This window comes from Chiloscyllium punctatum, chromosome 44 (genome assembly GCF_047496795.1).
Source record: "Chiloscyllium punctatum isolate Juve2018m chromosome 44, sChiPun1.3, whole genome shotgun sequence".
NCBI lineage: Eukaryota > Metazoa > Chordata > Chondrichthyes > Orectolobiformes > Hemiscylliidae > Chiloscyllium > Chiloscyllium punctatum.
Genome location: NC_092782.1, coordinates 10,384,256 through 10,407,915, shown reverse-complemented (window position 1 = coordinate 10,407,915; position 23,660 = coordinate 10,384,256). Strand labels below are relative to the sequence as shown.

The 23,660-nt window shown below is 41.3% G+C and overlaps 1 protein-coding gene across 1 annotated transcript in view; it reads right to left on the bottom strand.

Moving 5' to 3' along the window:
- LOC140466712 (phosphatidylinositol 3-kinase C2 domain-containing subunit gamma-like) overlaps nucleotides 1–23,352 on the bottom strand; it is a 223,152-nt gene extending 199,800 nt beyond the window's left edge. The window contains exons 1-3 of the mRNA XM_072562213.1: nucleotides 23,289–23,352; nucleotides 22,875–22,972; nucleotides 499–1,732 (exon numbers count right to left, since the gene is read on the bottom strand). Of these exons, the coding sequence (XP_072418314.1) occupies nucleotides 499–1,665 (1,167 nt within the window). The 5' untranslated portion in view covers nucleotides 1,666–1,732; nucleotides 22,875–22,972; nucleotides 23,289–23,352. The remainder of the gene's footprint in view (nucleotides 1–498; nucleotides 1,733–22,874; nucleotides 22,973–23,288) is intronic.
- Between the last annotated feature and the right edge of the window lie 308 nt (nucleotides 23,353–23,660).

The following is a 23,660-nucleotide window of genomic DNA, read 5'->3' as shown; positions in this document are numbered from 1 at the left end:
AGAGAAGAGAAATCAGCTCATGTTATCACTGTCCAGCTGTTTAGTAAAATAAGTGAACACAAATAAATGGTCAAAAAAATTCCCTTCTCTCTCACTCTCTGCATTTCTACTTTAAGCCTAATCTTCTCTCTCTCTCTCTCTCTCTCTTCCCTCCTTACCTCTTCATTTCTTTCTCTATCCTGTTTCTTTTTCTATTTCTTCCTCTCCCTCTCCATTCCTCTCTCTTTCTCTGACACTCTACTGTTCTCTCTGTATCCTTCTCTCTCTATTTCTTTCTCCATCTATGTCAACATGTCATTGTTGCATGTTGTTGATGTCCAAACCAAATACTTGTCAGATCATTGGAAAAATGAAAATTTCAGCTATACAATTAAGTTATTTACACTGTACTGAAATTCAAAGCAAACAGTATATCTTTGTCAATGTAGAAAGGTAATGGCAATGCAGAAAACTAACACTAAATTTAAAAAGTGCCCCATTCCATAAAACATTACTTACATTGTTATTATAAGTTTGAAACGGGACTTCATGGTCAGAGGTGGGAATATCTGAGGCTGGTAGCTTTGTCCAGACGTCTGATTGAGGACACAAATTTATCAGTGAGGTAGATGGCAAAACATGTGATTGTGCACTTCGAGTGTCTGCTCCGCAGATGCTGAGTGGTTTTGGGAAAGGTGCATCACATGAATATTGATTAGGAAAGTTTGTATTGGATGACCCCATTTCCTCAAAACCTATCGGTATGAGCGGTGAATGCTGGGAGTTGGAATCCACTGCAGCCAATCCTGTTTGCCACAACTGGTGTTCGGATTTTCTACTTGCATCCATTTTAGAGGTGGGATAAGAGGGACTAAGTGAATTGGAGCTTACAGGAATGACATCCTGAAATCCCAGAGCGGACATTTCTTGATAACCAGTTCCAACGTATTCTGGCTCACTATTCAAGCTCATCATATTTGGTTTTCGAGATGGTGGGGTTTGGCCATCCTGCGTTAGACTGGGTGGTGATGGTTGATTATACAAAGACCATCCAACATTTGTCAAGTTTTCCCTCTGTTCCAAGGGAGCTGAAGGTGTGATTGACGTTTTACAAAATGAATCAAATGGATCGTGGTGAAGTATGTGTTCAGGATTTACAGGATATGGAACTAGAATGGGATATGGTGTCTGTACTGCACCTGATCCTTGCAGAGTCTTTGGTGAAATCCCATTGGGATGTTCCACATCAGGATCTTTCTGGAAACCGAATAAATCTCTGCCATATGTTGTGTAGTTTGAAGCAAGGTGCCAATCCCAAGAGCTCTCCTCAGGGGGGTTTGCATAGCTAACATTTTGTAAGCCAACTGATGCCCAGGTTTCTTTATTCTGCAGGTCAGGATGCCAAATATTGTTGCCCACTGTATTACAGTGCGGTTGACAGTCAGGAAAGGTTTCCTGTTGCATTGAACATGCTATCTGGTAATTGGGCATTGGATTCAATAGATTAGCCGTAGTTATTATCCCTTGAGATTGCACAGAATTGGGCTTCAGTTGTAGGTTAGTAGCAGCACTTCCAGTTCCTGGTTGTGTGTAGTTTACTTGCCAGCCATATGGAACCTGCACTGAGGAATTGGAAGCAAGATATTGTTGTTGATCTGGAGGATACCCATCAGTTGGTAATTCCATTTTTCAACACTCCACCTTCACTGTTCCTTCCTCAGAAATGTGGACATCACAACCCGATCAGAATAACCTTCAAGATAAAACAAAATCAACTGAATAAGATTTGCAATTGTAAAAATAAACAGCCATGCTGTAGATTAATCAAAATAAAATACTTTAATCTATGCTTCATATGTTATGTAATCCTACACAGCAAAGGAAATCAGCTTGATGCTTAATGAATTGGGATTTAATGGGTCTCTCTGAACTTTAAATTAGCATTATCATTTATAATCAGACATAAAAAGAACACCTGTTCCATATGCTGTACCATGCGTTATTTTGATTTTCAGAAACATATTTACAGATGATAATTGATTCAGAATTAAATTTGGGTTTTGATAGGCTTTCATGCAAGGTCATGCCATGTGAATCGCTGTCCATATTCAAGGCTGTGTTACCTACCAGAACTGGGGAGGATTCCTAATTTTTATACATCAGTGGTCAATCTATCAAACTGGAAAAAGAAACAGTTTTCAAAGAGACACTGAGGCAAAAACCGAAATTGATGGAGAAACTCAGCAGGTCTGGCAGCAACTCTGCAGAGAAAGCAGAGTCAATGCTTCAAGTCTAGGGACTCTCCTTCTTAACTGATGGTAGCTTGGAAAAGGTTGGTGATGATGGGGGGGGGGGGGTTGTGGGAGGGTGTCAGGGAAAGGAGTCACTGGAAAGGAGGAGACAGAGCCACTGAAATCAGCTTTGTGTTTTTAAATATTCTTTCTCAGCATTTGACTGTTGATGTCAAGACCAGCATTTAGAGTCATAGAGTCACACAGCACGGAAACAGACCCTTCGGTCCAATCAGTCCATTCTGACCATAATCCCAAACTATACTAGCCCCACCTTCCTGAGATTGGCCCATATCCTTGTAAAGATTTCTTATTCATGTACTTATCCAAATGTCTTTTAAACATTGCAACTGTACCCGCATCCACCACTTCCTCTGGAAGTTCATTTTGTGTAGAAATAAATTGCCCATCATGCCTTTTGAAAATCTTTCTTCTCTCACCTTAATATGCCCCCTAGTCTTGAAAAATTCCCCTCCCAGGGAAAAGACACTTGTCATTCACCTTATCTATGGCCGTCATGATTTTATAAAGCTTTATAAGATCATTATTTATTCGCCGGATGGTCAGGCAGCAATTTTTGCCCATCCCTAATTGCCCAGAGGGCAGTTAAGAGTCAACCACATTGTTGTGGGTCTGCAGTCATGTGTAGGCCAGACCAGGTAAGGATGGCAGAGTTCCTTCCCTGAAGGACCTTAGTGAACTAAATGGGTTTGTATAACAAGTAATGATGGTTTCAAGGTCACCACTAAATATTGTTTTGAATTCCAGTCTTTTAAAAATTACCGAAATGTATTGATTAATTGAATTTAAACTCCGTTACTTGCTCTGGTGGGGTTAGAAACCATGCCCCCAGACCCATTCACTTGGGCCTCTGGATTGGAGAACTGTGCACTGAGAGTCAACATCACCTCACCAAGGTATATTGTCCCTAAAATGTCGTCTGGAGAGTCGAGCCAAGAGTTGACCTCAGTGAAAGGTCAATGCATGTTGGGAGTTGATGGGCAGGAGGCAGCTACGTAGGCAGTTCCTGGACAAGTGGCATTTAGTTGACTACTGAGAATTTCATGCCAAGTCAGGGAAACAAAGCATAAATAATTGTTGGAGAATCTGGAGGTGCACTCATTCAGGCAATTTGCACTCAGCTCAGGAAGGAACAGGAATAGTCAAGGTCCTGTTCCTAGTATCTGCCAGATGAAGGAGTGAAAATCAAGGTCATTGTTTCTCAGGACTGCGAGGCATACGTGCCTATCGACGACAAATTGCGGGAAAAGCTCAGCAGGTCTGGCAGCATTTGTGAAGAGAAATCAGAGTTAACGTTTTGGGTCGAGTGACCCTTCCTCAGAACTGGGCAAAGTTTGAGGAAGGGTCACTCAACCTGAAACGTTAACTCTGATTTCTCTTCACAGATGCTGCCAGACCTGCTGAGCTTTTCCAGTGATCTGTGAACTTGTTTTTGATTGACAGCATCTGCAGTGCTTTCGGTTTTTGTTTAGGACAGCTGTCAAGCAGGTTTGAAGCTACATTCCTTGCTGTGACTGTGGAGCTTAGTCTGCTCCCTTGTATTAATCACATTAATAAAGTAGACTGGTGGTGAATGAGTACCTACCTCTGGGAAATAATAAGTGGAAAACAAGGTTATTTACAACACTTGTATGATACAGTGAAAGCTCAAACTTTGAAATTGCACTGTGTGATAATGACTATTACATCCTCATTCTGACACCTCCATTTTCTCTTGGGTTCAGTATTGCACTTGTATTAGTTCAAGAATTTGAAAAGAATTTATTTTCCCTCTGAAATATTGTTTATTAAATTACTTTTGTATTCGTGACTCATCATCCTCTCTGCGCCTCATTCAATGATATTCACCAATTTTCATCAAACATTCATTCTTATTGTATCTCATGTGCACGATAATTGTCAGGACAAAATGAGCAAGCAGGAACTATTTTCAGAGGCTCATGACAAAGAGCGTTAAGATCAAGAATGGGTTTGATGGGATAGACGGACAGATGTTCCCTGTTGTTGCATGTCTACAACTAGGGGTCCTAAACATATGAAAGTTATTGATAAATCCAAGAGGGAATTTAGGAGAAAAGTGCTTATTTACAGAATGGTTAGAAGATGGAGACAAGAACATGGAAACAGGAGCAGGGTTAGGCTATTTGGCACAGGCTTTTGCCCGAAACGTCGATTTCGAAGCTACTTGGATGCTGCCTGAACTGCTGTGCTCTTCCAGCACCACTAATCCAGAATCTGGTTTCCAGCATCTGCAGTCATTGTTTTTACCTATTTGGCACATTGAGTTTACTCTGCTGTTCAACTTGATCATAACTGCTCTTTTACCTCAACAACACTTTCCCCATGCTATCTCCCTGGACAACTTTAATATCTCATAATCTATTGATTTCTGTCTTGAATATTTTCAAAGAGTAAGCCTCAACACCTCTCTGGAATAGAGAATTCCATAGATTCAACACCCTCCGAGTGAAGATATCAGTCCTTATTTCAGTCCTAAATGGCCTGCCTCTTATTTTAAGACTGTGCACCTTAGTTTCAAACCCCACCTCGAGGAAACATCTATTCTGCAACTACCCAGTTAAGCCCTAAACATATTCTGAGTTTCAGCTCTCGATTGTCTAAAGTCTGGACGATACGGGCCTAGTCTCCTCACAAGATAATCCCGCATGTCCAGGGATCAGTCTGGTAAAGCTTTTGTTGAATTCCTGTCATGGCAAGCATATCATTCCTTTGGTATGGAGACCAGAACTATGAACACACACTGAGGTGCAGTCTCACCAAGGCTGTATGCAATTGCAGCAAGACCTCTTTACTGCTGTATGCAAATCTGCTTGCAATAAAGGCGGATGTGCCACTTATTTACCTTATTTCTTGGTGCAGCTGCATGTCAGTTTTTAGTGACTTATGAACAAGGGCAGCCAGATCCTTATACTGGATTAGTGGTGCTGGAAGAGCACAGCAGTTCAGGCCAGATCCTTTTCAACATCAACAATTCCTAATCTCACCATTTAATAGCTGAGGTGAAGAACAAAGATGTTCTAGGGTAGACAATAAATACATAATGAGAAAGGATTAGATTGATATGTTGATAGTGAGGAAAGGGTATGTGTGGAACTCAGTTGAACAATATAGACTGTTTCTGTTCCATAGATTCTGTGTTCCTTGATCATGTTTCTTTTGCTGGTCTTCAGCAGTACACATGTTACGCTGTAACTGTCTACAAGCAGCAATAGGGAGAAGTATGGCTCGCTCAGTTAATGACAGAGAAGGGTCTGTGCCAGAGGCAACTTCAACACGTGGGAATGAGCTGTGCTTCAGGGACAGTACACATGGCAGCTTCGAGATTTACTGCGCTCAGGTGCAGGCATGCTGCATGTGTGTGTTACTGACAGTGGGAGTCCTAAACCAAATGACAGAACCCCTGTGAGGTTGACTGCCCCAGCTTTTCAGCAGAATCAGTCTTGCTCTGCAACTCTGCAGCTTTATAGAGGTTGGCCACCCCCTCTGGGTAAAGTCTGATGCGGGATCATGACACATGAACAGAAAACTCTCAAGCCTGGCTGGCTCTGGGGAGAATGCCACTTCTCTGAATGAGCTAGAAGCCTTACAGAGAAGATGCAGAGCAACAGGCAAATGAAATACATCAATGTGAGTGTGAACCAAGCGACAGATCAAGACTTAGATTTAACATTTTAGCCAGAAGGATACAGCTGCGTGCTTCATCATGGCTGAGAACCCAGCCAGAACCATTTGTGTGCATAAATAAACTAAATCAGGTCTTTATCTTTGGGCTATGAGCATGTCTTAAGCCTAGCCTTTTCCAGCAATGCAAATGTTTACAGCACGATTATAATCAAGACTGGTCACTGTCATAATGTTATGCAGCCATTATGGCACAGAAGGAGACCATTTATCCCATCAAATCTGTGATGGCTCTCTGTGAAGCATTCTCTGATTCTGCCCCCATGGTCTGACAGTTTATTTTCTTTGAACACCCAACCAATTTCCTTTTGAAATCATTGGCATCTCTGCTTCCAACAGTTCGTTGGCAATAGGTTCCAGGTCATTTCCACTTCCTGTATAAAAGTTTTTTCTCATGCACCCTCCCTCCAACCTTTGTCCAAAACATTGACACTATATGACCTCGTCCTTGAACGATCAAGTAATGGGAACAGCTCTACTTTGTCTACCTTATCTGAACTGATCACCACCACAGAATCACAGAATTGGTACAAGCAGGAACAACTTCTCCCTAACTACTCCCTCCAGCTTACTCATGGGTTTGGAAATCTCTATCAAATTTCCTCTCAGTCCTTTTCTTTCCAAGGAGAACTCTACCAACTTGTTCAATCTATCCTCATCCCTTATATCCTCATGCTTGGAACCATTCTTGTAAATCCATTCTGTACTCCCTCCAGTGTGTAACCATCTTTCCTACAATGTGGCGCCTACAACTATACACAATACTCCAGCTGAGGTTCAGCAAGTATCTATTTACACACCTCTATCAAACTGGAGATGGGGAGGACTGCAGAAGTTGGAGAAGTTGGAATCGATGAAGTCCGGTGCCAGAAAAAGCACAGCAGGTCAGACAGTATCCGAGGAGCAAGAGAGTCAATGTTTCAGGCATAAACCTTCATCAGGACTGGGGAGGGGGGAAGGGAGGAAGATGAGAAATAAATAGGGGGACCTGGAGGTAGAGGAAAGGTAAGTGGGACGGCGATAGGTGGGTAAAGATAGGAGGTAATTGTGATAGGTCAGTGGGAAGTGTGGAGTGGATAGGTGGGAAGGAAAATGGATAGGTAGGACAGGGCAAGAGGGCAGAACTGAGTCAGGGGAGTGGGTGGGGGGGTTGTGGAGGTGCGGGTACGTGTGGAGGTGGAGGTGGAGGGGAGGTTTGGAAACTGATGAATTCAACATTGAGGCCGCGTAGTTGTTGGTTCCGGAGGTGGAAGATGAGGTGTTCCTCATCCAGTTTGTGGGTGGCCCTGTTTCAACAGTGGAGGAGGCCCAGAATAGACATGTCATCAGGGAACTGAGAGGGGGAGTTGAAATGCATGGCCGCAGGAGGGTCGGGTTGATTGGTGCACACAGACCAGAGACGTTCCCTGTGCTGTTCTGACACCACCCACACCCTTCATCTCCTCCATGACCTCCAATTCCTCGGCCTCTAATACCTCATTTTCACCAGGGATGGAGAGGGAGGGGACTCCTCAACACCTGCCTCCCCCATGAGGAAGGCCTAAAAGCCCTACGTTTCCTCCTCTCCCACCAATGCAACCAGTCCCCCTACCGACACTCTCATTTGATTGGGGGAACTGGTCGTCACCCTCAATAAAGTCTCCTTTGAATCCTCCCACTTCCTACAAACTAGGAGAGTGGCTTTGGGTACCCACATGGCTCCCAGCTAAGTCTGCCTCTTCATAGGATATGTGGAACAATCCTTCTTCCACAATTACATGAGTACCATTCCCCCCCCCACCCCCCCCCCCCACCCTTTCCTCTGCTACATCGATGACTGCATCAGCAATGCCTTGTTCTCCCACAAGGAGCTTGAACAGTTCATCCACCACACCAACACTGTCCACCCTGACCTTCAACTGGACCATCTCCGATAACACTCTCCCCTTCCTGGACCTCTCTGTCTCTGGTGACTGATGCAACACTGACATCTACTTCAAATCCACCCTGCCCATCCCTATCAGCATTCTGTAAGGACTGTTCCCTCAATGACTCCCTTGTTTGGCCTACTCTCCCCACCAACCCCTTCTCCATACCCAGCACCTTCCCTTGCAACTGTAAGAGATGTAAAACCTGCACCTACACCTCTCCCCTCACCTCTGACCAAGGACCCAAAGGATCATTCCAAATCTGGCAACGATTTACTTGCATATCCTTGAACCTCATTTACTGGTCTCTTTGTGGTCTCCTCAACATCGGACAGACTGAGTGCAAACTCATGGAACAGTTCAAGGAACATCTCTGGTCCATACGCACCAACCAACTCCATCTTCCAGTGGCCATCAAATTCAACTTGCCCAATGACATGTCCATTCTCGGCCTCCTCCACCACCTAAATAAGGCCACCCACAAACTGAAGGAGGAACACTTCACCTTTTGCCTCAGGAGCCTACAACTACATGACCTCAACACTGAATTCACCAGTTTCCAAATCTCCTATTCCCCCTTCCCCACCCCATCCCAGATCCAACCCGCTGATTTGGCTCTCTCCTCTTGACCTGTCCTACCTGTCCATCTTCCTTCCCACCTATCCACTCCACATTTCCTACTGACCTATCACTATCATTTCTGACCTTCGCCCACCTATCGCCATCCCACCTCCCTTTCCCCCCAGCTCCACCCCCCCCCATTTATTTCTCAACCCCCTCCCCGCTCCCCAGTCTTGATGAAGGGTTATGCCCAATATGTTGACTCTCCTGTTCCTCAGATCCTGCCTGACCTGCTGTGCTTTTTCCAGCGCCAGACTTATCACCTCAGTCAAATCTCCACTCAGACTCCTTTGATCCAAGGACAGAAGACACAGCCTATTCAGTCCAACCTTGGAGCTACAGTCCCTCCTTCCTCGAGTGAGCTGGGTATTGCAACATGTCAAGGCAGCTTTGCCATTCAAGCGAGGGAGAGTAAACAGCAATGTTGTGGTAGTTGAGGACAGTATAGTCAGTGGGAATTGGCATAATTTTCTGTAACTGAGAATGAGAGAACATTGATTTTGTGTTGCCTGCCTGGAGCCAGGGCCTGGGATAATTGCTCTGGGCTAGAGAGAAACTTGCAGTGGGAAGGGAAGATCCAGTGGTTGTAGTTCATGCAAGCACCAACAACAGAATTAAGGTTAGAAAAGCAGCTATTGATTATATTGAAAAGCAATACCTTAAACCTGATAATTTCTGGGCTATTATCTGAGCCACAGGCAAATTGGCACAAGATAAATTTACTTATGGAGTTAAATGGGTAGCTTGGAGATTGGTGCTAGAGAAATAGGTTTTGATTTATTGGGCACTGGCTCTAGTACTGGGGAAAGTGTGAGCTGGGATGATGTTCCTAATTCATGTTGGGACTCGTGTTCTAGCAAGATGTATAACTAGGATGAAAGAAAGAGCATTAAACTAAATAGTGATGCAAGGGAGCAAGTTTGTGAAAATGTCTACAGAGTTAAAGGCTCTGTACCTGATGTGTGTAGCATTGTTAACGATATGGATGAATTCACAATTCAAACAGAAATGTGTTAGTAAGATCTGATCTCCATTACAAATACATGACTGCAAGATGATAAAGACTAGGTCCTGAAAAATTAATGGTTATGACAATTCAGAAGGACATGAGGCTAGCAGAAGACAGAAGGTTGGCTTTGTTAATGAAGATGGCATAATGAAAATAGATAGAGATTGCCTTAGTTCTAAGGATCAAGATATCGGATCGGTTTGAGTAGAGATAAGAAATAGCAAAGGTTGGAAATCACTTATAACTGTAGTTTATAGTCCCCCTAACAATAATCACTCTGTGGGATAGAATGTACAAGAATAAATAACTTGGTCTTTGTGAAAGGTATGTCAATAATCATGGGTAATTTAAATCTACATATCGAGTGGGTGAATCCAATTTCCAAAGGTAACTTGGAAGGTCAGTTCATGGAGTATTTTTGGCACAAATTATTTGCACTGTACTCTAGTGTCAACCAGAATTCAGGCTTTTCTCGATCTGATAGCGCACAAGAAGACAATATTTATTCATTAACTCATAGTGAAGAAATCCTTAGGGTGCAGTGATCATAACATAATTGATATTTGTATTCAGTTTGAGGTTGATAAGACTGGGTCTGAGACAAATGTTTTGAACAAGACAATTTTGAGCAGATAAAGACAGGCTCGTTTAATTGAACTTAGAAATTAAGTTAAAGGATAACTAAAAAGATATTTAGGAGATATTTCATTGCATTTAGCAAAGATGCATTTTAATAAGGAAGCAAGACTCTAGAGAAGGATGGGCCATCTGTGATTAACTAAAAAAGTTAAAGATAGTACCACATTCAAAGAAAAAAACATATAGTTCTGTAAAGATTAGCAACAGATCATATAATTACAATATAAAATCAGCAAGGAATGATTAATCAGTTGGGTGAAATAAGTAAACAAGAGAAACCTAGCTGCAAATATATTTAAAAAGTAGGAGTTTCGACAGGTATTTTCAAATAAGTCATGTGAACGTTGGCCCTCTACAGAGTGAATCTGAAGAATTACTGCACAATAAGGAAATGGCAGATGAACTGAATGTATATTTTGCATTTGTCTTTGCTTGTGGAGGATCCAAACAACATGCCACTAATAAATGTGTAGCAAAAGCTGAAAGGGAACAACAATCTTAAAACAACTACAATCACCAGTGAAAGGTTATTGAAAAAAATGACTAGATTTAAAGCTGACCTCAGTTGCTGGTGAACTTTATCCTAGAATCTAAAAATAGTGGCTGCTGACACAGTCGATGCTTTAGTTCTCATTTTCCAAATTTACAAGATTCTTGAAAAGATCTGTAGGTAAGGCATCTTTTATGAAGGAGGATATAGCAAAGTGCTCTAAAATTCTTAATGCAATAAGCCAATATAGTTTTGTGAAGGGGAAATCATGCTTGACTGAATTATTAACATTCCTTGAGGAAATAATAAGCATTCTGAGCAGAGGGAAACATGTGGAATTAGGTACGTGGAGTTTCATAAAGATTTTGATGAGGTGTCAATCAAAGGTTATTAAACAAATTAAGAACTCTTGGTGTAGAGAGTAATATTATCATGGATTGAGGGATTGATTAGCTAACGGGAAACAGGGAGCAGGCATAAATGGATCTTTTTCAACTTGGCAAAATGTATTGAATAGATTGCTGCAAGGATCAAGGCTGGAGCCTCATCTATTTATAATTTATATTGATGACTTAGATGATGGGACTGCAAGTTGGATTGCTAAATTTACAAAGATATATGGGAAAGTAAGTTGTGAAGAAGACATAAGAATAGAATAGAAAGTTAGTATCACGTGTACTTTTACATGAAAAATACAGTGAAAAGTTTTATAAGCCTCCTTACCACAGTGCCTAGCTCAATGACAGAAGTCATATATTAAAAACAGAAGTAAATTTAAGACAAAGTTAGTCACAGTTTACTTAATGACTCCAGAGCTCGGGGCAAGCTGATTTAGGAATGATGGAATATCCTGAAGATGCAACCAGGCCAAGACCACCGGGCCAGCCCACTGGGTACTAGGCCAAATGCCTTGGCCGAAGAAGACTGCCATGCTGGGCCAAGACCACCATTCCTGGATGAGACTGACTGCTGGGTCACAGGAATATCTGGACACTGAAGACGAAGATGACAAGACCTCCATACCAGGAGACTGCCACGCAAGAAGACTCCACATTGGGCCAAGACTGCCCTTCTCCTCCTTTAGGCATTCGGGCCTGGCTATGGACCTGGAGCCTTAGCCTAGCCCTTGAGATCAGGCCAGTAGAGGCAGATCGGGACCTGATCTTCACTCACTGGGAGACCCTGACCTAGGCTGAGGCTTTGTCTAGCTCATCCTGGTGTTGTTGCAGGAGTGCTCCTCCTTCACCCACCCATTTCCAGACTTAAAAGAAAAGAAAACAAAACAAGAACAAGAAGAGCAAAAGGAGAAGAAGAAAAAGAAAGCTGATGGAAGTAGACGAGTCTTAGGCTCAGCCTCCCTACTCTGCTGCCTTCTTGAAAAAGAAGAGACATAGGTAAGACATATCGATGAGCAAAACTTTGTCTGATGTAATATAATATGGGAAAATGTGAACTTGTCCACAATGACAAGAAGAATAGAAAAATACCATGTTAAATGAGAATACTTGCAGAAGAATCTGTGTCCTGATACTTGAGGCAAGGCAAATGGGACACTGTCATTTATTGAAAAGGGGAATGGAATCTGAAATTAGTGATGGTTTGCTATAATTATATAGTATAGTAGTGAGAACCAATCTAGATCACCTTGTATGGTTTTGAGCTGCTTATTTAAGAAAGGACATAATTGCTTTTGAAGCAGTTCTGAGAAGGTTTATGTGACTGATTACCTAAATGAGATGATTAATTAACCTACAAGGGTATAGGTTGGGACTGTATCCATTGGATTTCAGAAGAATGAAAGGTGATCTTATTGAATCACATAGGATCCTGTGAGAGACAAGAACTAGGGGATGCAGTTTAAAAATAAGGGGTCTCCTATTTAAAATAGAAATGAGAGTATTTTGCTTCTTTTTCTCAGAAGGTCATGATTCTGGTAATCTCTCCTTCCCAAAAAGTGATGGAGGCCGGTTCAATCAATATAGTTAAGGTACAGGATTCTTGACTAACGAGGGAGTTAAAGAGTATCAAGGATAGGCAGAAAAGTGAATTTGAAGCCACCATCAGATTAGTCATGATCTTATCAAATGGCAGAGCAGTGTTGAGGGGCTGAATAAGCTACCTACATCCCCAAATTGGATGTTTATTCTGGTAAATGTCCTGTGCAACCTTTCAATGACCTTCTGATCTTTCCTGAAGTGTACTGGCTAAAACTGGTTGCAATTCTCGAGTTGTTGTCTAAAGAGAACTTGGCGAAGGTTTAACTAAACACAACAAAATACACAACTGTGGATGCTGGAAATCAGAAACAAAAATGGAAATTGCTGGAAAAACTCAGCAGGTCCCTGGACCTGAAATATGAACTTAGCTTTATCACTACAGCTGCTGCCAGATCTGCTGAGATTTTCCAACTATTTCTGTTTTTGTTCATAAAGATTTAACAAATCAGCTTTAATCCCTGATTTAGGACTCAATGTCTGTCCTTGTGAAGCCTTAGATTCCATTCGCTTTTCCTATTCTCAGTACATCTTGCTGCCTTCAGAGATCTATGCTTATGAATTTGCTGCACTCATTTTAAAATTACACCATTAAAGGCAATATTGTCTCTCCCTATTTGCCACTTCCCTGCCAATTCTGTTTGATTTTGTGCGTCCAAATTTGGTATCAACAGGAAGTTTTAGACTTTTGCAACATGTTTCAATGTGCAAGTTGTTTCCATCCATTTAAAAAAAACAATGCTGCCAGCATCTACCATCCTATCATTAAAACAACCATTCATCGTGACTCATTCATTTTTGTTCTAAAGCAATTTTTCTTCATACAAATTGACACTAACCCTCCAATTCCGTGTGCATCAATTTTGTTAAACTGCATTTTATGATGTGGGGTTGCCAGTGTTGGACTGGGGTTGACAGTTCAAAAGTCACATAACCCCAGTTTATAGTCCAACAGGTTTATTTGAAATCACAAGGTTTCAGAGCACTGCCCCTTCACATGAAGTGAAGTCACTCCACCTGATGAAGAGGCAGTGTTTTAAAAGCTTGTGACTTCAAATAAACCTGTTGGACTATGAACTGTTGTCATGTGACGAGCATTTTCTGAGTTACTTTATCTAACACTTTCTGAAAACTATAATAGACAACATCCATTACATTCTCTTCATCAACCCTCTTTGGCTAATCATCATAAATGTTCAGTTTGATTAGTCAAACGTAGTCTTTGTTTGAGAAATCTGTGAAGGTTTTCCCTCATGAACCCAAATCTTTACAAGTGCCTTTTTTCCTTTCGAGTCATACAATCATAGAGATGCACAGCACGTAAACAGACCCTTCAGTCCAACACATCCATGCTGACCAGTTAGCCTAAATTAATCAAGTCCCATTTGCCAGCACTTGGCCCATATCCCACTAAACCCTTCCTATTCATATACCCATCCAGATGCCTTTTAAATGTTGTAATTGTGCCAGCCTCCACCACTTCCTCCGGTCAATTATTCAAGACACGCACCACCCTCTGTGTGAAAACGTTGCCCCTTAGGTCCCTTTTAAATCTTCCCCCTCTCACCTTAAACCTATGCCCTCTAGTTCAGGACTCCCTTACCCCCAACTATTTACCCTATCCATGCCTCTCATGATTTTATCAACCCCTATAAGGTCACTGCTCAGCCTCTGACACTCCAGAGAAACAGCCCCAGCCTGTTCAGTCTCTCCATATAGCTCAAATCCTATGACCCTGGCAATATCCTTTTAAGTCTTTTCGGAACCCTTTCAAGATTCACAACATCCTTCTGATAGGAGAGAGACCAGGAATTGCACACAATATTCCAGATGGGGCATAACCAATGTCCTTATAGCTGCAACATGACCTCCCAACTCCTGTACTCAATACTCTGACCAATAAAGGAAAGCATACCAAACGTCTTCTTCATTATCCTATCTACCTGCAACTCCACTTTCAAGGAGCTATGAACCTGCACTCCAAGGTCTCTTTGTTCAGCAGCACTCCCTAGGTCCTTACCATTAAGTATATAAATCCTGCTAAGGTTTGCTTTCCCAAAATGCAGCACCACGCAGTTATCTAAATTAAACTCCACCTGCCAGTTCTCAGCCCATTGACCCATCTGATCAAGATCGTGTTATAATCTGAGGCAACCTTCTTTGTTGTCCACTATATCTCCAGTTTTGGTGTCATCTGCAAACTTACTAACTATATCTCCCATGTTCATATCCAAATCATTTATGTAATGACAAAAGTGTGTCACTGGTCACAGGCCTCCAGTCTGAAAAGCAACCATCCACTACCACCCTCTGTCTTCTACCTTTGAGCCAGTTCTGTATCCAAACTGCTAGTTCTCCCTGTATTCCATGTGATCTAACCTTGCTTACTAGTCTACCATGAGGGACCATGTCAAATGCCTTACTGAAGTCCTGTTTCTAAATCTTTACTTACCACCAATGATAAACTGATAATTGTAAGGAATGTCCTTATATCTTTCCTTGAACAAATGTTGCCATAGATTCCACTCTCTAGTCCACTGTCATCTCTCACATATCTGGGGAAGACTGGAAGAATTTGACAAGCCCTTCTAATTTCTCCATCTCCATTTTCATTAGCAACTTAAGTTGCAAGCCAACCATTCCAGGTGACTTATCTACTCTAACCATAGGCAACCTCTCAGTACATTCTGCGCATGAGCTTTCAATCCACCCATTACCTCCGCCATCTTTGCAACAACAAAGATTTTGTCAGCGTTTTCTTCCTAATGAATAACTGATACAAAATACACACTCTAGCCTCCCTGTGCCTATAACCTTCGCACCTTTATCAGCAACACAATCCTGAGGGGCATGGATAGGGTAAATAGGCAAAGCCTTTTCCCTGGGGTCGGGGAGTCCAGAACTAGAGGGCATCGGTTTAGGGTGAGAGGGGAATATATAAAAGAGACCTAAGGGACAACTCTTTCACACAGAGGGTGGTACGAGTATGGCATGAGCTGCCAGACGAAGTGGTGGAGGTTGGTACAATTGTAGCATTTAAAAGGCATCTGGATGGGTACATGAATAGGAAGGGTTTGGAGAGATATGAGATACTGGCAGGTGGAACTAGATTGGGTTGGGATATCTGGTCAGCATGGACGGGTTGGACCGAAGGGTCTGTTTCCGTGCTGTACATCTCTATGACTCTTATCTCACCTTTTATAGTCTCCTGTTATTTATTATCTGTTGTTAGAAAATCTTATGTTATCTGCTGTTTTATTCTCATATGATCTTTTAGCTAGTCTTAGTTCCTCACTTTTCCTGTCAACGTATTTGTGTTTGGGCTACAATCATGCTTGTAGAATTAACCTGACATCAGTCTTACACCCTCTTTCTTTCCTTTCATTAAATGCTTTAATTCCCTCCTCATTGAAGGAGCAGTGGTTTCTGTTCCCTGACCATTCACACATTTTGAGATGTATCTAAATTCACCTGATGTTTTTCCTTCATCCAGATAATCCATTGTTCAGTAAACATTTTTCTGTCACTCATCACCCTGGTTTACCCCAATATGACCCCATTCCTCAAAGTCGGCCTGCCTCTAATGTAGAAACCCTACTTTGGATTGTTAAAGGTTTGTCTCCCTTATTACTCTAAGCTTTATGGTACAATGATCACTCTGAGCCAAATGCTCCCCAGTAGATACTTGGTTCGCTTGCCTCAACTTATTCCCTCACACCAGCTTCAACAATGTTTGGTTGCCAACATGCTGGTTATAGAGATTTTCATGAGTATATTTCCTACTTCTTTACAGTAACACTTTTGCAAGTGGATAAAGTGATGCATGGGCTCATCTCTTGCTGAGGGATAAACGTTTCTTTGATTTTTTGCAAAATTGAGGAAACACATTCCAAGCGTAACAAGTAACAAATAAAACTCTTTCCTTTTCAGTTATGATAATATTTAGAAGTCAAGAGGACAACTGTACCGTGTGATAAATAATTTTTTTTATAATGTTGGCATTTTCCCAATTCTTGTCTGTTGGGTTTTGAAGATAAAACTTGGGCAAGTTTCAGGAAAGGACCAAAAGTAGAAAAGGTTAGAAATACAAAGCACCAACACTTGTAAAGAAGAAAAGACAGGCTAATGGCTCAGGGGGAGAAATCTTTGTATCAAATAAAAACTGAAAGATAAGCAACCACTCACTGTAGTTGCAAAAAAAAGAGAAAAATATACACAGACAGTCCAATTGTGGAACATTAGTAGGCAGATTTAATCTTAAAACTAAAATAAATAGGTCTATGCAGCACCATGAAATATTATCTTTGGGAAATACCAATTAGTCTTTAGAAAAATACCCAAACGTGGTAGAAAAAACATTGGGGTTGTGAGGAGCAGTTTCATGAAACTGCCGCGAAAAGGAAGCAAATGGAGATGTGTTTTTAAAATCTAATTAACTTCACTTTCTTGTTTAGATTGCAGCTAATTTCAGTTTTACTCTGCGATTGACCTACTTGTTTTTTTCCCCTCCCCATCTGCGTCCAACTTAATTAAAAAATTTGCCTTATCTTTCCAATATTATTTCTGAATGAAAGGAGACACCCAAAAAATCAACAGCAGCTAACCTCAGCATTGCCAAGTACAAACTCGGGAACCCTGAGCAGTGATTAAACCTGAAACCATTGATTGGGATGCAGGCAGCTCTCCAATTTCATGCTGCCTGCTCAATTCAATTATTTTAATATCTAGGCAGCACAAACTGCAAATGTTCATCACTTGGGCATGACAGTAATGTTTCCAGAGTCTTAAGTAATAACCAACACTTAAGGCTCACCTGATAAAGGAAGAGAGTATCGAAGTTGCAGCAGGAAATGAGAGTCATACAGGAAGTGAATGTGACTGGCTAAACATTAAAGAATGGCACAACTCAGACAGCAGGCTCCTGGGTTGTCTGATGCTGCACTTGTTGAAGGAGCTGGGAGAAAGGAAAGTTACCTTGTACCTGAAGGGGGCCAGAAGACCATAGCAGACATTATGAAGCAAGGGAAAGCAGCTATCTACAGAGATTATTACCAAGAGTCAAGTCCCAAGGGCATAGGTGCCGTATCACGAGAAACTCAATGATCTCATATGAGTACCTGTAGTCCACATCCGTCAATGTATCTTCAAATGCTGTATATTTTAAGGTTAAGAGAGGATGTGAGTTGGAGAGTGTTCAGCTCCAAAATGATCATATTGGTGTCAAATAAAGTTGACATCATGATATGCTCTGCACACTTTCAGCAGCCATTCACTAGAAATCTGCTGATGCTCTCTACAACATGAAGTCTGTCACAAATCACCCCAAATGTGTATGTAGACACATCACTGATGCTATTTAAGACCTTTAAGTACATGCGTAATACCCAGAAAGCCAAGTTCTCATCAAAGTTACTTGAATCTATTCTTCGTGATTACAGATGTTCGAATATCTACGAGCTCTTGTAGTATTAGGGAATAAAAACTGACTATATTGAGCTCCAAAGAAGGCAGAACGTTATACAACAAAAGGAGCAGTACTGGCAGTGCCCATCAATTGGGTTAACTCCACTCCCTGTTTCCCTTTAGATCCTTCTTTATCACATAAAGGTACAGAGTCTACAGAGCAGAAACAGATCCTTTGTTCAAACCAGTCCAAACTGAACATAATCCCAAACTAAATGAGTCCCACTTGCCTGCTCCTGGCCCATATCATGTCTATTTGATTCCTTTTTTCAATAAATAATCTTAAAATATTTGTCTCAATTGTCATTTGCAATAAAATATTTTGTTTTTTGATAATTCCCTGCAACAAAATGAAGCATTCCTGTTCCAGATGTTTAGTTACTAATTTATTTCTTTGCTGACATGGCACACAAAAATTTAAAACCAATTTTACTTACTACACAAATTAGGACTGCGCTGAAACTAAGTAGGGTACAAACAAGCCCAATGCGAGAATGTTTCTTGCTGCAATTGCTTTTAGCTGTGCAACTTCTTATTCATCGAAAATTCTCTGCATATCAATTATTCAAGTGCTCCCCAGAAAGTGTCACATCTTTCATTTAATGACAGGAAATTCTTCTGAGGGACATATTTTTAATTTCCTTTGTTCTGACCGTTTTTCAAAGGATTCTGAAGGTATTTTTCCGGTTGATTTGTTCCAAGTCATTCTGCAGGCATCAGGAGATAATAGTAGACCACCAAGTAAAATGAATGAAATCAGGGTTTTTTAATCTGGAGCATTCTCAGGTCCACTTTAGCACTGAGCTGAAGTACAAGAGGAGCAACATTTCTTGGGCACGCAAGTGAATAGCTGTGTGCACAAGTACAGTTTCACATTCGTCTTGTATGCTTAGTAGCTAAGTTAAACCTCAATCTGTTAGAGTGTTTACTCAGGTAAGCTTATAAAGACCACATGACAGCATGCAGTCTATCCAGTAAACTGGAATGCAATGTCAATGGTTTTCAGTTTCAGTATTACTGCACCTGTTTTTGCTTTCAGCAGGCTATGGCTCTGCACCATTTCACTGCTGATATAATTCAATATTTTAGGATTACACAACTCTGTTTGAATGTAATTTGGAAGGAAAATCATTTTATCAATCAAAATGTGGCCTCGCCAATTTTTGATTTTTAAAAACTGGTTCATCCAAATGAATTGTTTAGATCGTAATGTGTCGAAATATCAGCATTCTTTCTTAAGCATTGGCTGGCTATCACTGAAGAATTGCGTACAGCTTTGGACACACAAGTGTTTCATGTGATTATGTTGATGCTGAATAAGCAAGAGGAGCTGAAGGTCATTTGCAGGAGTGTCACCTGCTGCCAAACACCAAAACGGTCAATTATTCTGTGTTTGAATATGTGAGTCTGTTTAGCATTGATGCTCATGGTGCTTGATTGCTTCAGCCTGAGTGTGGACTGATGGGAAAAGTGAAAAAACAATGTTGAACGACATGTATGTGAAGCAGGACATTATTGCATTGTAAACCCAATACTCATATAATCAAACACTCAATGGTTGAACATGAGGAAAAAATTGACTTCTTGGAAATATAACAACCTCAGTGTGGGAAACAAAACTCTTAAAATTCTTCTTGTAGTTATTCTCCTGAAGCTATATTCCTTTGCCACCCACACATCAGTTTGAATAATATAAACTTAATAGTGAGGAAGAATTTAAATATGATCTGAGGATATAGGAAGAGGAGCCTGTCCTTTGGGCCTACTCCACCATTCAGTTGGATCATGGATACTTCCCTGTACCTCCGCTCTGAAGAAGACTCAAAATATTAACTCTGTTTCTCCATAGATGCTGCCAGACCTGCTGACTTTTCCCATTTTTGATTTTGTGTCATATTTTCCCCATCTGATGAGTTTTTATCTGTTCTTAATCTGTCTGCTAGAGATCTACAGGAAGAGAAGGGATTTGCAGTGTTATGGGGAAAAGGCAGACAGTAGAACCAGGTGAATTGGCCTTGCGGAGAACCTGCCTGGTCATTATGGGCCAAATGGCCTCCTGTGCTTTAATCATTCCATGGTTAGAACCATCGCCAGACCATAGCTACACGACGGCTGGAGGAAGAGCACCTCATCTTCCGCCTAGGAACCCTCCAACCACAAGGGATGAACTCAGATTTCTCCAGTTTCCTCATTTCCCCTCCCCCCACCTTGTCTCAGTCCCAACCCTCGAACTCAGCACCACCTTCCTAACCTGCAATCTTCTTCCTGACCTCTCCTCCCCCACCCCCACTCCGGCCTATCACCCTCACCTTAACCTCCTTCCACCTATCGCATTTCCAACGCCCCTCCCCCAAGTCCCTCCTCCCTACCTTTTATCTTAGCCTGCTGGACACACTTTCCTCATTCCTGAAGAAGGGCTCATGCCTGAAACGTCGATTCTCCTGCTCCTTGGATGCTGCCTGACCTGCTGCGCTTTTCCAGCAACACATTTTCACCTCTTTTTAAAACCCCAGCTCTGGGATTCCACTCTCTGAAAGTCCAATTGGAAAGTGCTCCTTTGTGGGTCTTTGATCTGTAGCTGCCTGCTCTCTTTTCCTCTGTGACTGAGCAACTTTCTCTGTCTGATCAGCACCAAGCCCCTGCACATTCTCCACCTGTGATATCCCAAGAACTGCCAACCCGTCAGAACTACCCTGGACCTTCTCCGGAACTGAAGACACCTTGCCAGAATTTTGCAAGGAATCCAAAAGACAAACATGAGCAATGAAGATAGAGTTTTATTCTGCATGCTGTTCTATTATACTGATGTACTTATGTAAGATATGATTTGTCTGGCTGGCACGCAAAACAATACTTCTCACTGTATCTCGGTACATGTGGCAATAGTAGAGCAAATCAAATTTTTGAACACGTTAACTTACTAGTTATAAAAATACAGAATGTAGTTATGGGAAAGGGGTGTTAACTGACAATGGTGAGACCCCAATGCATTTTTAATTGGTGTGGGAACATGGTAAACATTGATGTGGATATTAGAGCGGAGTTGGTTGGAGGCAGGGGATTGTGGGATGACACTTCTGGAGCCATCTAACCTGAGCTGGCAACTGTAGATGTGTCATAATCCTGGCAGTGTCGGAGCTCCTTATTCTGAGCGTAAAGGACCATTTTCCTTGAGCAAGATACGTATCCAGTCAACAGGAGTATGACACAATGTTACCCATAAAACAGCTTGCGTGGCGTGAATCATGAACCACAACACTGAAAATCTCTCAGAATCCAACCCAAATTCTCAGATTATTTCTTATTAATGTACAACCAGATTTGTATGTCTCAACTTTAAGCTGTGAATCAGGTTTGTTTTTGTATCGTTCAGAAGTAAATGCCGCAGACGTCACTAGCTCATGAAAATATTTAATTTCACACCAGCGCTTTAAATGGGTGTCAAGGGTGATAAACATATCAAAAGTTCCATTATTATTCTGAAAATTTGAACACTCATCTGTCACGTAAAGGCTGTGGATGAATTCAGACTATCATGGACATTTGTCAGCCAGCACTGCTTGTTCAGCTGCCTAAGAGTGGAGATTAACTAGTGACGTAGTGAGGGAGACTTAGAGGCAATCCAGTCCTCTGTAGCCCAATCTGAAGTGCAAGTAATGGAAAAGATAGCCATCGCAATAAATCAAAACAGCGAGACACAGGACGACAGTTGGATATTGCTTACCTTACAGTTAATCAAAGCTGACCCACTCTGAAACATTTACAGTGACTGACCTGTCAGTCAAATTAGTTTTCATGAATATCAGGAAAATCTCCGAAGCCATGCACCTATCTCAAGCCATTTATCACCTTCAGGGCAAAGCTGAGCTGACTCCCCATGCGTGAACATCACCCCTCCCCATCTGCACTGTTTTAACAGCTTTCACTTGAAGGCCTGGGATTGGAAAACAAAATAAACTGCAAGTCTGGGAACATCAGAATCTCTGATCCATATTAATTGTTTCAAGCTCTTGGATAACTCTGGGTCCAGCACTCTTGAATTATCTGTCTAAACCAACTTCATCTGCTTTTTACAGGGATTAATGCAAATAGACATTGTTTGTGCACATAACACGAGCTGCTTCTAGCAAACAGCTGTAGAACTAAACTGGTTGTAAGAACAATCTTCCAAAGGGGGTCAGGAAAAATAGATAATCTTCACACAAAACAGAATAGATTGGGGTAACTACAGGTTTGTCCCCCTGAATCTGCAGATCCATTCTTTTTCTTTTTGTTTCATCCATTTTCCCGTCTTCTCGAACCTTGTTCTCTTGGTGCTGAACCTGACTGTCTATTGGCTTCTAAATTCCAGCCATTCCTTATGATAAATGTCACAGTTTGTACAAGGACTTAGCTGTATATGCATCTTCAGTTCACGATGTCCCCAACCCGAAATATAAGTCCCAACCCAAGGCCGTGAAAAGCATTTTTAATGTAAACATTAAATAGATGAGACACTGCATCTAATAGTGTCAAAGTCCAGCACTACCTGCAATATTTGTAGTTGTTAAAAAATTCCTGCATACTTGACTAAGACAGGAGCCTCTCTGTTCAATGCTTAATCTGTGACTGAAGAAGGTAGGGTGAGTCTTTACTGATTCAGTAAAAGCTACCTTTAAATTTGAATGGATTTACCCTTTTAAGTTGACAGGAGTTTGAAATTTGTGAGTATTCACTTAACTTTCAAGAGTTTAAAATTGAAATAGAGCGTGTCTCTACCTGCACGAGCTGTAACCCAAGAGATTGATGAATATTGTAGTCAGTCAGCTAGTCCAGAGTCAGGTGAAAATGACCAGATTCCAGTAAACGAGACCAAACTGCAAAAGAGACACAGCAGGTTTTGGTAGTTCACAATGTGCTGTATAATTTATTTAAACTCTTATTGTTGGTACAATCTGGAGTAAAGTTACAGTGTTGACCAACAGTAGAATGCGGAAACAAAGAATTGGAATTTGCGAAATCACTTCTACTCACCTGAGTTCTGTGGAAAGATAAAGCCCTGGGGACTATTGGAACAAGACGAATGGAAACTTACTGAGTATTCTTCCCAAATCGTAGTTGAAATCTATTTGTCAATGTGAAGGTAAATTGGAAAGTCAGCTGAACCGAATCTTACCAGGCTGTAGTTCTTACCTGAAGGTATTTTTGGAATTTATTAACAGAACACTCTTTTCTTCTTTGTCCTTTTGGAATTTGTATTATTTTGAAGTCAGAAGTATTTCACTCCATCTTTTGAGCTTTTGCCAAGCAGTGAGCTGAGTCTCTTGCTAGGCACTGACAAGTTCTAATTAAGGAAGATTATAGCTTGTTAAATGCTTTATTAATGGACCAACTCGCCTCATGGATATTCAATTTTCTACCTTAACAAATGCTCCAAATGAGCTAGACATTGAGAAAGCTTGATATGTGGGGGTAAAAAGGGAAAATAAAAAAAAGGAATTAAAAAAACAGAGAAAAAAAAGAAAGCTTGATATGGCACCTGGTGACTTCAACATGGCATAAGCT